At 45.2% G+C, this 13,097-nt stretch overlaps 1 protein-coding gene across 4 annotated transcripts in view; it reads right to left on the minus strand.

Moving 5' to 3' along the window:
* Window positions 1–13,097, minus strand: part of LRRC2 (leucine rich repeat containing 2) — an 80,243-nt gene that overhangs the window by 11,911 nt on the left and 55,235 nt on the right. For 2 of the 4 annotated variants that reach the window (XM_089918061.1, XM_089918062.1), the window contains exons 5-6: window positions 11,098–11,241; window positions 4,967–5,174 (exon numbers count right to left, since the gene is read on the minus strand). In XM_089918061.1, coding sequence (XP_089774187.1) covers window positions 4,967–5,174; window positions 11,098–11,222 — 333 coding nt within the window. In that variant the 5' untranslated portion in view covers window positions 11,223–11,241. The remainder of the gene's footprint in view (window positions 1–4,966; window positions 5,175–11,097; window positions 11,242–13,097) is intronic. The other 2 variants (XM_089918060.1, XM_089918059.1) reach the window with 1 other exon arrangement.

Genomic DNA, 13,097 nt, shown 5'->3' on the forward strand with positions numbered 1-13,097 from the left:
GCTCCTCCATATGTCGGAGTTCAGAGGCAGAGCACACAGAGCCAAGGAAAACATGCATTTATTTCAGAAACAAGAGGGGAGAGAGCATGGGTGAGAGCTTACCTGCCAGCTCTATAGCCATTCCAAAAAAGAAAGCAAGATGCTGCCGATGTCATTCATCTCACACTAGCAGATTAGCCAAATTTCAAAAGGGCCATGAATTCATGATTCTATTAAAGTCAAATGCCGAGTGAACACTGACAACCAGGCTCCCACCGAAAGCTACACATGTGTTATTTATTTACAACATATGGATTTAACATTTTCTAAAAATAAAATCTGGCCACATCTTAGATTTTAAAATGTGTGCTGCATTTCCCTTCCTCCGTACTAATCGCTTTTTTTTTTTCAGCAGACATCTTTTTCTTTTTTGAAGTGTAGTTAATCTACAATGTTGTGTTAGTTTCAGGTGTATGGCAAAGTGATTCAGTTATACATATATACGTAAAAGAATATATATATTCCTTTTCATATTCCTTTCCATTATAGTTTATTATAAGATATTTAATATAGTTCCCTGTGCTATACAGTAGGACCTTGTTGTTTATCTATTTTACATATAGTAGTTTGTATCTGGCCAACATCTTTTGAGCCATGTTATGTCCAGGCAGACTCATGTTTGGCACTAGAGATACAAGAAGGAATCAGGTAGCTCTGAAACTAATCGCTTTTTAAAATATTTGATAAACACCTAATACTTGCTGTGCCAAATTTCTAAATGTTTTTATGAGTCTTTAACAGGGAAAGAGCCCAGAAGGACAGTGTAGAGACCTGGATGCCGAGCCATGTTCTAGGGGCACCCCCTCCCTGGGCCCTCACTTCTGAAGTGACAGAGAGGAACTCAGCCATATCCAGGGCCTCCCCTGGCTCTAGTGTTCTGGGATAAAATTGTAAAGGTGTTGAGAAGTGCTTAAGGCTTTAGAGGGGGCTATTTGTCCAGTTGAAGAAATTCAGTTCACAGGATTACGAGCCCCCACTGCAATGAGGTATGCTGAGCACTGAGGGACATGCATGTCCCCTGACCTCACGGAGCTGACCACAGCACATCAGCTGCGAAGTGGGGCAGGAATGTGCAGGGGAGAGGTCGGGTGGGGTGGAGGTAGCAATCAGAAGGTCCACAGTGACCCTTGCTTGGTACCTGGTGCTTATAATGGGCTTTATGATCATTGCTATTGGATACGTGGATTAAGCTTTTAACTTGCAAAAGTACTTTCACCTTAAATATGCTTTCACGTAACAGTACCATAAGATAGGCAGAGGGGGCATGATGAAGGCCCACTTAAAAGAGGGACACTGAAACCCAAAGACATTTAAATGGGTCACTTAGAGTAAGGACAGGCTACATAGTTTCAGGAACTAGTACAAAATGAAAATGCAGGCCCCTTCTAAAAATTAAGAATTTCAAGATGGTGACAGCAGAGCATTACATCAAGCACAGGGCCCCTCCCAGCATAGGGCCCTGTGTGACTGCCCCCGGCACCCGGGCCTGGCAAACCCATCTCGGCACCTCCTCATCCTGATCTGAATGCAGCCCACACCAGATCAGAGGGTTTCCTCCTGCCGCTGAGACAAGATGACGAGCTGGGGCATCAGGGAGCTGACCCTAGGTCATAAAAACACTCTCTCTTTTTTTTTTTTTTTTTTTTTTTTTTTTGCGGTACGTGGGCCTCTCACTGTCGTGGCGTCTCCCGTTTCGGAGCACAGGCTCCGGACGCGCACGCTCAGCGGCCATGGCTCACGGGCCCAGCCACTCCACGGCATGAAAACACTCTCTCTTTTGAAGCTTCAATTATCAAGTGTCTCATAAATAACTTCTCTCATATTGCTCTTCCAATAATGGCACACTTGGAAAGGTTATTATGCCTTCCAAAATTATATCCATAACTATTGTTAATAACATGGGAAAATCTTAAGATAGCGTGTTAAATAAAAATAAAAGGAACGGGGTAAAGATGGCAGATTGAACACAACACAGACACTTTTGCTCCTCTCTAAAATTCCATGAAAGATGACAGTAAAGGAATTCTTTTTTGAAGATATAAACCTTACAGAGGGCAAAGAGAAAGAGAAGGGAGGCAGCAGCAGGAAAATGCTGGTAGCTGGAAAACTGGAAGATGGTAACCCACCTCCCTTGATCTGCTCAACCTTAGACCAGCAGCAGCAGGAACAATAAGACACAACCTGAACTTCTCACCAGAGGCTCCCGAGGCTCTCAGGAAGTGGAAGAGCCGGGCATGTCTGGAGGTGAGAGTGGAAGGCAGGGCTAAAAGGAGGAGGTCAAGTTCAAAGTCTGCCCCCCATCCATGTCACAGAACTACTGCCCCTGTAGAAGACTGAGGCTTATCCACTGGAGGGATTAACCAGAGTGTCTGGATTGGGGACCATCAGGCACATCTAGGGAGGGAGGCAGCAACCACAGGATGAGTGATGGAAGCTGAGACTTCCCCACCCAGCCCTCCTCTCTGTCCAGAGCACTGGCTGCCAGACCTGTCCCTGCCTGCAGGATGTGAGAGGATCCTCTCTGTGGGCACTCACCAGCTGCAGACAAATCATAAATATGCACTCCTGGGGCGGGGGGTGGGGGGAACGTGCTGGAGACATGGGGCTCCATAGCAACGCCCTCCAAAAAACGAAGCCTTCACCTGACACACACTTGGAGCTTCCAGTTTCTCAGTGCTCCTGACACCCTGTGTCTCCAGACCTCCCAGAGAGTCCCAACATGCCAGACCAACACAAACACCCCAAAAAGAAAAAGGAGACTCTGAAAGATGGAAACTTCCTCCAAAAAAAGCTATCAATCCCAAGATAAGTAAGAACAGCCCCCATGAAATGAAAACAGGACAAAATTTTTAAAGGAAAATTTAAGACTCATCCATAAAAGCAGAAATATAAAGCCACATTACAGGACTCATTCATTCACAAAACAAACAGACAGCTCTTGGAAATTAAAAACTTGACAGTAGAAGTGAAATTTTCTATTGAAAAGTTGTTCAGTAAAATTAGAGAAATCTCCCTGAAAGAGCAGGGCCCAGGGCCTGGGGTCTTCCAGCTCACAAAGAATGCCTGACCCCTGACACCCCCATCCGAATCAGGTACCCAAGTCATAGGTCACAGCCCCACAGCCGCTCCAAGGAACCCCAGGGGAGCTCTCCCCACCCAGTTCTCAAGTCCCCAGAAGCTCCACCGCCCTGTCCACCTCTTGCTGACCTCCTGCAGAGGCCAGACCTGCTGCCTGGTGTGATGTTAGAGGCCAGAACTCCCTCGCCGCTGTGAGCACTCTAAGACGGCGAACATCCTTTAATGGAGCTTTTCACTCCTTAAGCAGAGGCAAGACTGAAACACAAATCTCTCTGGGGAAGGGATACAGCAACTGAAATTCATACTAATGAATGCCTGAGGCCCCAGAGTCTTGCCTTCGGTGGGTACCCATGAGGATAAGGTACCAGCTCAGGGAACCGAATGCAGGGGACAAGAAGGCTGTAAGTAATGAAGACAACATCCACATAGTTCACCCTGGGGTCTCCCTAGCCTGCTGACTCATAACCCTCTTCCTATCCCCCGACCATACTAGGCACTCACTAAATGCCCTTTAAAGTGGTTTTCCAAAGGTGCTGTGAGCCGAGAGGACTCAACAGGTTCCCCAAGCGGGCTGGGATCGTGTTTGACCACGGCACACGAGAATGATTTACCAGCGGTATTTAATTAGAAATCCAGACAGGCCCTCCTTCTTGCCCCAGAAAAGGCAGTATCCATGTATCCACTGATCTCAATGATGCGGATGCAGGAGAAAGACCACCAAAGAGGTTTCAGTCATAGTCTCTCCCAGTCTTATAGGGCTGTGTCGCTAACAAGACAGTGTCACAGAATATCCGCTCGTTTAATCCTCACAACAGCCCTCTGAGGGGGTCAAGGCAAGCATTAGCACCACTGAACAGGGAAGGAGATAAAATGTATACAAATGGAGCAAACAGCCTCAGGTCACACGGCCAATAAAGGGTCACCCAAAATATACGGTCTCCCAGTCCAGAGTCCTTTCAGCCACAAAATGGTGGGATAAAAAGAGATGGAGAGCAGGTCCCAGACAACTCTGTCCCACTGAACAGAAGATAGCCCGAGCTCATTTGTGCCGCCACCCAGCGCACACACACCATGTGCTGCTTCAGCCACGAAACATCAGAGCGCAAGCAGCCCTGAGATGCCTCTCCAAGCCAGCAGCAACCTGGGGGAGTGCGAGCAGGAAGCACCTGTACACACCTGAGGCAAGAAAGAGGGCACATCTTTGTCCCGGCCTCAGAAACTCAGAGGAAAACTGGCTGAAGGGTCTGCGAAATTCCTTTGCGGCTCTACACTCTGTGACAAGTCAGCAAAGTCACCGCGCACAGAGGGATGTTAGGAAAGTCAAGTGCTCAGCGCATTAAAAAAAAAAAAGGCAAGAAGTTCTTTTTAATGGGCAGGGAGGGGTGGCGAGGAGGCGGCAGAATCGGACTTTTTTTTTTTTTTTTGGCCACACCCCGCGGTTTGGCGGAATCTTAGCTCCCCTACCAGGGATTGAACCCGTGTTCTCGGCAATGGAAGCGCGGAGTCCCAACCCCTGGACCGCCAGGGAATTCCCAGAATCAAGCATTGTAAAGGCTGTGCCATCCTGAGGAGCCGCTGGGGTCCCAGTCCCTCGCAGCGTCGTAAGGATCCAAGGGGATCCCGCTGCTCTTTTCAAGACTGCACAGTCCTTCACCGCGGAAAAGACGCGAGAACCCGGTTCAGAGCCGCCAATGGCTCCTCCGCATCCAGGGGAAAGCTCTCTAAAGACAACAGCAACAGCGCGCACTGGGCCAGGGTCAACGGCCTGAGCTCAGCCTAGCAGCAGACGTCGGCCGCAGCGCTGCAAAGAGCCTCGGCGTGCTGTAGGGACCGAAATGCATGGACTCACCTTCCAGTGCTGCCCCGTAAGTTCAAACACAAACTCACTGCTCCGTTTGTCTCTCTCCTTGGAAATTGCACTCTGCCTTGCGAGGGAGCTCCTTTCAATCTTGTCCAGAAGCCTCACGCTGGTGTCTATGAAGCCATTCTTGCAGTACGCAGCCTGGGGGATGCCCTTCCTTCTGCACTCGGCCACGAAGTTCCACTCCTCCTTTATCCTAAAACGGGCAGCAGAGGTCTCGGTTATCTCCTGGGGAATCGCCATCACCTGCCTGGAGAAGTCAGGCGGGCCACCTGGGCGCAAGCGCAAGCGCAGTCCTTCTCATCACCTGCAGTTTCCCAGCAGGAGACAAGCCCTCCCCTCCACTTCCGCCCCCTCTCCCGCCCCTCCTTTCTTGTTTCCTCTGCTGTGGTGGATATGGGGTGTGGGGGAATCTTAAACCCTCAGAGTTGTGAAGTATTAGCAAATCTGACTTTAAAAGTAGAGGAGGTGAGTTAACATGGCTAAAATTTCTACCAAAATTACCTATGCCTTTGATTAATTACAATATCCCTTGATATTATGAGGTGACACCCAAATTTTTCAAAAATGCAAGGCCAGGGCTTCCCTGGTGGCGCAGTGGTTGAGAGTCCGCCTGCCGATGCAGGGGACGCTGGTTCGTGCCCCGGTCCGGGAGGATCCCACATGCCGCGGAGCGGCTGGTCCCGTGAGCCATGGCCGCTGAGTCTGCGCGTCCGGGGCCTGTGCTCCGCAATGGGAGACGCCACGACAGTGAGAGAGGCCCGCGTACCGCAAAAAAAAAAAAAAAAAAAAAAAGCAAGGCCACAGGAATCTGATGATCTTTCAGGAGCATATGGATAGAAATAAACAGGCAGCCCCAGTTTATAAAATTCGACTTTAGAAGGTCATCCATCAGCCACCTTGGGAAACTTCACTCCTGCAGATGTACCTGTTATTCATAAACTCCAGTTCCAATCTGACACTGGAGCTGGCCCAGGACTCCTCAGCCTCCCCATCACTCCCAGCACCTTCTTGTTGCTATTTCTCTGACATATTATTTTATAGTTGTCTTATCCCCCCAGCTTGGTCATAAGCTCCATCATGATGGACTACGTCTTGCTGCCCTCCAGATGCTCACGCCGTCATTAGAACAGCGTTTTGCACCTGGGGGCCTTTCTCCATGTAGAGATTTGATATCTGCTTGGAGCCTTTAACAGGTTAACATTCTATGTGGTACAAAAACAAGGTTTGTTGTGGTTTTCCTTCAAATCTATCACACAGAGACATTGTCTCAAAATAAGGTAGCCTGCCTTGGATAGGAACTTGGTGCATTCCACACTCAGGAAGGCATCTGGGCCCTACTCAGCCCAACTCAGGGACTTGGTGACAGGCAGTATCCCAGGCTTCTAAAAGAGGGCTCTTTTAGAAACAGGCTGCTGATGCAGCCCTGGTCTCTACAGGGCCTGAAGCAATACAAATGCTGAATAAAACAAAACAAAACAAAAAACCCTGTAGTAGAAGGTCAGTCCTAGTATGGAAACTCTCAGGTGGTACCCGAAGGAAAAGTGCACTAGAATCACAGTGGCTCTGTTGTCGCAGGAAAGCCCAGGAGCCAAGTGGTCAGGAGGGGCAGGAACAGAGGAAAGAGTCTGGGGCAGAAACATCTTTGAGCACTGGGCACACGGAAAGTCCTGGCCTGGACTACCAGGCACTGTCAATTGTAAGAAGAAATGTAAGGCTGATAAAAGCAAGAGACTGGTGGATATCCTTTTTCTGGAATACTGGAGACTTGGTGGATTTTATCTGATCCTATAGGGGTATGCACCTTTGTCATTGACTAAGCTATTTTACAACTCGGCAGAGATTGAAGTTAACTTGTAGAAAATTGATAGCAATACAAATCATTCTTGTCTACAGACATTCTTGTCTCTCGGTGTTAAATACATCTATATGCTGATGACGCGCAATTATATATCTCCAGCCAAGACGTCCTCAATGAATCCAGCCTCCTTGCCTCCCAGCATCTCCACCTGAATATCTAAAAGGCATCCCCCGAATTTACATGTTCCAACCCAAACTCCTGATCTTCACCTGTAAAACTTGCTTTTTCCTCTGTCTTAGAAAAAGCCTGCCAGTTGCTCTGGTCAAAAACCTCAGGGTCATCTTTGACTCTGTGCTTTCTTTCATATCTCACATCAAATCCATCAACAAATAGGGTCATTTCTACCAGAATCTGACCATTTCTCACCACCTTCACTGCTCCCATCCTGGTCCAAGTCACCAGCATCTTCATGTAGGCACCACTCTTGCCTCCCTACAGTCTAAACTCATCCAGCATTTTGAGTGAGCTTGTGACAGTGTCAGTCACACCATGTCATGCCTCTGCCCATACCTCTCATTGGTTTCTCATTTCACCCAATAAAAGCAAATGTCTCACTATGGCCTACAAGGCCCTGCGGATCTGTGCGCTCCCCTTGCCTGTCTGACCTCATCCACTACTGCACCCTCACTTACTTTTTCTGGCCCAGTCACTCTAGCCTCCTGGTTCTTCCCTGAACCACCCAGGCAAACCCCTGCCTCAGGGTATTTGCACTTGCTGTTATGTCTACCTGGAGTTCTTGATCCCAGACTTCTGCAGGGCTGGTTCCCCAGGACTATGTGCAAATGTTTCCCCCTTAATCAGACTTTTTGCTCTTCAGACACCACTTCAGGTATCAGTGGAGTTTCGTGCTTGCTATTAATCTAGGAGAACAGGAGCGCTTGAAAAAAACTATCTTGCTGACGGCATTGGCTAGCACAGCTACTACCCTACCCAGGTCCTAGTCACAGGTTGCTGAGCTGGGGAAAAGCACTGGGTAATCAACTACCTGGGGCTTCAGGATCTACACATGAAATCTACAAATAATGTAATAAAACAGATAAATTTTAAAATACCAGCACATGGAGAAATAGGAATTTAATACCAGGAGAAAGTGCTGGAAGAGTTAGAAGTGAGCTCCTCTGGGAAATACTAGCAGGGGCTTGGGGTGATTTGCTTTTCATTATTAGCTCTTCTGTGTAATTTAAATATTTTTAATACCATATGATAAAAATAAGTTTAAATATCTACCTGTAGCTCTAGTTCTGACTGTAGCAGTCAGGGATACAGGGCAGACCCTAGATCCAAGGCACTGATTGAAATAATAAAAGAAATCCTTCCAGAATTTTCACAGCCAGCAGCACAGCTGCAGCGAGTTCTTGTATTCAGTGAGCACTTTTCAGATTAATGTCTCTAAATTTTCTTTCTTCATTTCTTAGACTGAACCTGAAGGTAGAGTCTAGCAAGGTAATGAAATGATACCGGTTAAGCCCTACTCAACACATCTTTCCTATATCACAAATTACAAATTGATGTAACTATTTCACATATCTTGGTACAGCCAACGTAAGTGGAGGGAAAAAGGAAATTAGATGCGCTACTTAAAAAATAGTTAAATACCAAATCTTTTTTGGATTTCTGTTTTAAATGTTTGATGTCTTAATCCCTTTGAAACCTGGAGAAAGTCACAATGAGAATATAAACTATTTTTACAAATCCATTCTCTTCCTTGAGAGTAATTAACATAAATAAAATGTCATTGTCTTTATATTTTATCGCCCATATAATTGAATAATTGTCCCCTTAAGTCAATTTTAGTAGCATTTCAAATACAAGATAAACATACAAAACAATGCCATTAGAGCTCTATTCATTAAATCAGTAAGTGTGCAAATAAAATACTCTTTCCTTAGGAAATGAGCCCACAATCTTAGTCTAGATGGCAAATAGGCTCACTGGATGAAAAATTCCTCACTTAGAGCCTAACAAAAGCATCTCTATCTCTCCATCTAAATGACTGAGTTTCATTCAAGTAGAGTGATGTTCCGTACTCATAACTTTTAAGTGTTGGTATATACCTCATGGAACAAATACAGTATTACAAAATGAAATACCATGAAGTGAGGTAACAGAACAAGCTAAACGGTTTTGCCTGGTTCCGTACATTTAAATTAACCAGATAACTGCCTTTTATACAAAGCATTCATCAGTACATTAACTTTCAGGACTTCCCTGGTGGTCCAGTGGTTAAGACTCCGTGGTCCCAATGCAGGGGGCCCAGTTTCGATCCCTGGTCAGGGAACTAGATCCCACATGCATGCTTCAACTAAGAGTTCACATGCCACGACTAAGGAGCCCACCTGCCACGACTAAGACCCGGTGCAACCGAATAAATTAATTAATTTAAAAAAATACATATATATATGTATATATTAACTTTCCCACAGGAAACAAATTTTGAGAAACTAAAGGGTAACCTTCAAATAGTCCTAACAACAACAGTATAAATTATAATATGAAACTTCAAAAATACCTGCCAGAAAAAGGTAAATTCACTACATTCATGTTTGCAGGTCCTGGGAAATTAATGCTTCTTCCTGAACATCACATTCCTCCAGCCACCCTCCCAGTTCCTCCTCACCACCCAGCCAGTTTGGTGGCTGTTTTTCTTATCTTGAGCTAGAAAATCCTAACAAATTCCCAAGAAGTTTTCTGTCTTAGGTTAAGATAAGGCACAGCACAAGCCCTATGGCACTGAGCCTAATGCAGGACCAACCCTGTGTACATGAGACGTGTGAATGTGGACACAAAGCCATTTGGCACCACGATGGAAGACAGAGATCAAGAGTCAAACGTGACTGCAAAGTGGCTTCCAGGGCACAGTTCTCAGAGCGAAGCTCCTGCAGGTGGCTGCTGTTCCCAGAACCCACAGGCGGTTACCTCAGCTACAGACACCTCCATAAACCTCCCAGGGCTTGGGTCCCCATTCAGCAAGCTGTCCCACCCTAGAGTAACCCCAGATGCTGGGGGTGGGAGGAAGCTGGAGCAGGGCTGAGAACCACTTTGGGCTCATAGGGCGCTGGGACCTTGTGTAACTCGTGCTCATGTAGATCCCTAAGATCCTCTGCCATGGGTGTTGCCTGGTCTGAGGGTTCCAATTCTTAAATTTAAGATTCATGTCATAGTGGATAATCTCATATTAGTGGCAAGTGAAAAGACAGTCCAGCTATCTGTGATTACAGCATTATATAGGGGGAAAGGTTTGGCCAAATCCTGCATTTACCAGCCCTGTCAATTTGGGCAAGTTACTTAGGTCCTAACTTCGTCTTCAGACTGGGGATAATTATAACCACCTGGAACAGCTGTGATGCTTACAGTAGCAGCTTAATTATCAAGCATGATCAGAATAGGTATTTGTTTGATCGAAATAGTTTATAGAAGTGAAGAACCAAGAATAAAGAGACATTCATATCCTACACATTTTGTTTTTAACCTAAAGCATAGACATGTCACAATTTGCCAATTTGATGTAGGGTCATGGACCGCCTTTGAGAATGGGTCTGCCAATTAGAATCCCACTCTGCCTTTCTTATATAAACCACACCCATAACACATGATCCAAGACCTCCAGTTTGGGTTTCCTCACAGGGCATAAAAATTACAGACGTGCAAAGCCATCTGAATGTGCAACCTTTCTAGCTCATTGTACTTTTATCCGTCTTGTACAGTGTTAATTCAATTGGGTGGTTCATATTGATCACACACATAGTTTTTCCGAAGCCCTCAACTTAGTTTTCATACACACAATAACTCTCTTTTACTCATACTTCATGAGTGTATGACAGTAGTCAAACCACATCATTCCAATCCAAGTAAAAATTGCATCAACACAATGAATCTTATCTAACATTCAGCTCAACGGGTGAGAGGTGAGTGCAGGACATAGAGCAGCCTCATGTTGTCACGTGGGTGGACAGCATCAGCCTGCTGAGGGCAGCTAGGTGGTCTTTCAGAATTTCCTGTAGAGGGATTTGTCGTGTCATTGCTGTCTTTTCCATGCCTAGCACGGTACCTGGAATGTATGTGGGTCCTTATAGCTATGAGTGTTACTGTTACAGGAATCAAATGTTCATTGTAGGCAACAGCGTGAAGATTCTGAAGTCCAGTGAGCAAGTGTTACGGACAGGAAGAAATCTCGGAGGAAAGGCATCCCCCTCCACAACACAAATGCAGCCTGTCTTATTCGCTAGAGAGCTACAGAGCAAGTACAGAGAACACATACTTTTCCAATGCGCTTTTCTCGAGCCTTTCTGCCTCCTGCTTCTGCCAGGCTTTGTGCTTCTTGACACGAGTTTCCCACAAGGCTCTGATGACAGAGGTGTCGAATACGACCACTTTATGCCCCATTTTAAGAGCATGAAGTTACCTATTTAAAAAAAAAATTATATATATATATATATATATATATATATGTCAGCTTCATACACACACAGAAGAAAAGTTTTAACTTGAACTTTAAAATAAAATATGAGTGAATCAATTTCATCAATAATGATGAAATGCCTTGTTTCTTCCAGGATGGCAGTTGCTAATGTTCTTAGGGTCTGAGAGTACTCTTGTTTGTAAGTCAGAGTTCAGCACTCAACTGGGGTCCTCTCCTCTAGAATGTCACACTTGTCTCTCTATCCCTCAGCTGACACGTGGGTTCCCAAAGCCCCCTGGGCATTCCTCAAGCTTTGTGGTTCCACATTCTATCGAATTTACTGGCATCTGATCTTCTCAGTAGGTTGTAACATACTCAGAGGTAAGTTTGATTAGTTATTTAGAAGATACACACACACACACACACACACACACACACACACACACACACACCAGTTATCTGAGGCTAAACACCAGCCACCATTAAGGGCACCAAGCATTGTACCAAACCCCACCGAGCACTTTTCCTCCTGGGACTGACCACACAGCCTGGGCACTTGTCCTGTAGGCTTCCCCTGCGACATGAACCCTCACAGCTGCTGATCTCTGTTTATGTGGTTTCTCAAACACAAGGAAAGTCAGACTCAGGTACATCTTGGTCACCACCTCTTAGTGAGAACTAGCACAGTGTGTGGCACATAGTGGACCCTCCATAAATATTTGTTGAAAGACTAAGTGAGTAAATGAATGAATGAAAGTGAGTAAAAGATTTGCATCCAGGTTGCTTCACTCTCAGCCCACTCAGTGAACTTTCTCTCTTCATTTTCCCACCTCATATTTACTATTCGTAAGTCATTATTTGCTCACTGCAAAAAAAAAAAAAATTATCAGGACATAAAAGTGCATTTCAACATTCATTCCACTAAGCTATACCTGTCTCCCTTATCGAAGTAAAATAAGTTTCTATATATTGTTTTAAACTTCCCCTACCTACAGCATCAAAATCTGGCTAAAGCCATTTCCTGATGTGCACAGATACAGGGAGTGTCAGTTGGCAAACAGTAAGGCTGTTGAATATTCTCTGTTCCAATTCCAGACACTTCTAAATAGCAGTCAGTGGGGATACAAAACCAAATATTTAAATCTTCTGACTCAAGGTTGTGCTCTCCACAAATGGCTTGCCAATGTGAGTGGCAGAACTGCCTTATGTTTATGCAGCTGAACATTTGAGGTCAATAAGTTTAGTCTGAAGAGCTGAAAACACTGACCCCAGTTGATTTCCCTCTTTCCTTTAATTTCTGACATCTGGGACTGTCTTTTGTCTCCCTTAAAACTCTTTTACCTAAAGGGGATTTTTGACAAAGATGCAAATGGTGCAAGTTTTGTGTGGACATAAGTTTTTGATTCTCTTGGGTAAATACATATGAGTAGAATTGGAGGGTCATATGTTAACTCTATGTTTAACCTTTTCAGGAACTGCCAGACTGTTGTACAAAGCAGCTGCACCATTTTACATTCTCACCTACGGCGTATGAGGGTTCCAGTAACTCCACATCCCCGCTGACACTCGTTATCATCTCTCTTTGTATTGTAGCCAACCCAGTGAGTGTGAAGGTTGTCTTTTGTTAGCATTTCCCTGATAGCTAATGATGTTGAGCATCTTTTTATGTGCTTTATGTGTTGAGCACCTTTTTATGTGTATACCTTCTTGGGAGAAATGTCTATTCAGATTCTTTGCCCATTTTTTAATTGGGCTATTTGTCTTTTTAGTGTTGAGTTGTAATAGTTCTTTATATAGTCTAGATACTGGTCCTTTGCCAGATATATGATTTGCAAAAATTTCTTCCCATCTTGTGAGCT

This window comes from Delphinapterus leucas, chromosome 10, assembly GCF_059928025.1.
Source record: "Delphinapterus leucas isolate spDelLeu-1000000601 "Yukka" chromosome 10, BTC_Dleu_Yukka2, whole genome shotgun sequence".
NCBI classification, from domain to species: Eukaryota; Metazoa; Chordata; class Mammalia; order Artiodactyla; family Monodontidae; genus Delphinapterus; species Delphinapterus leucas.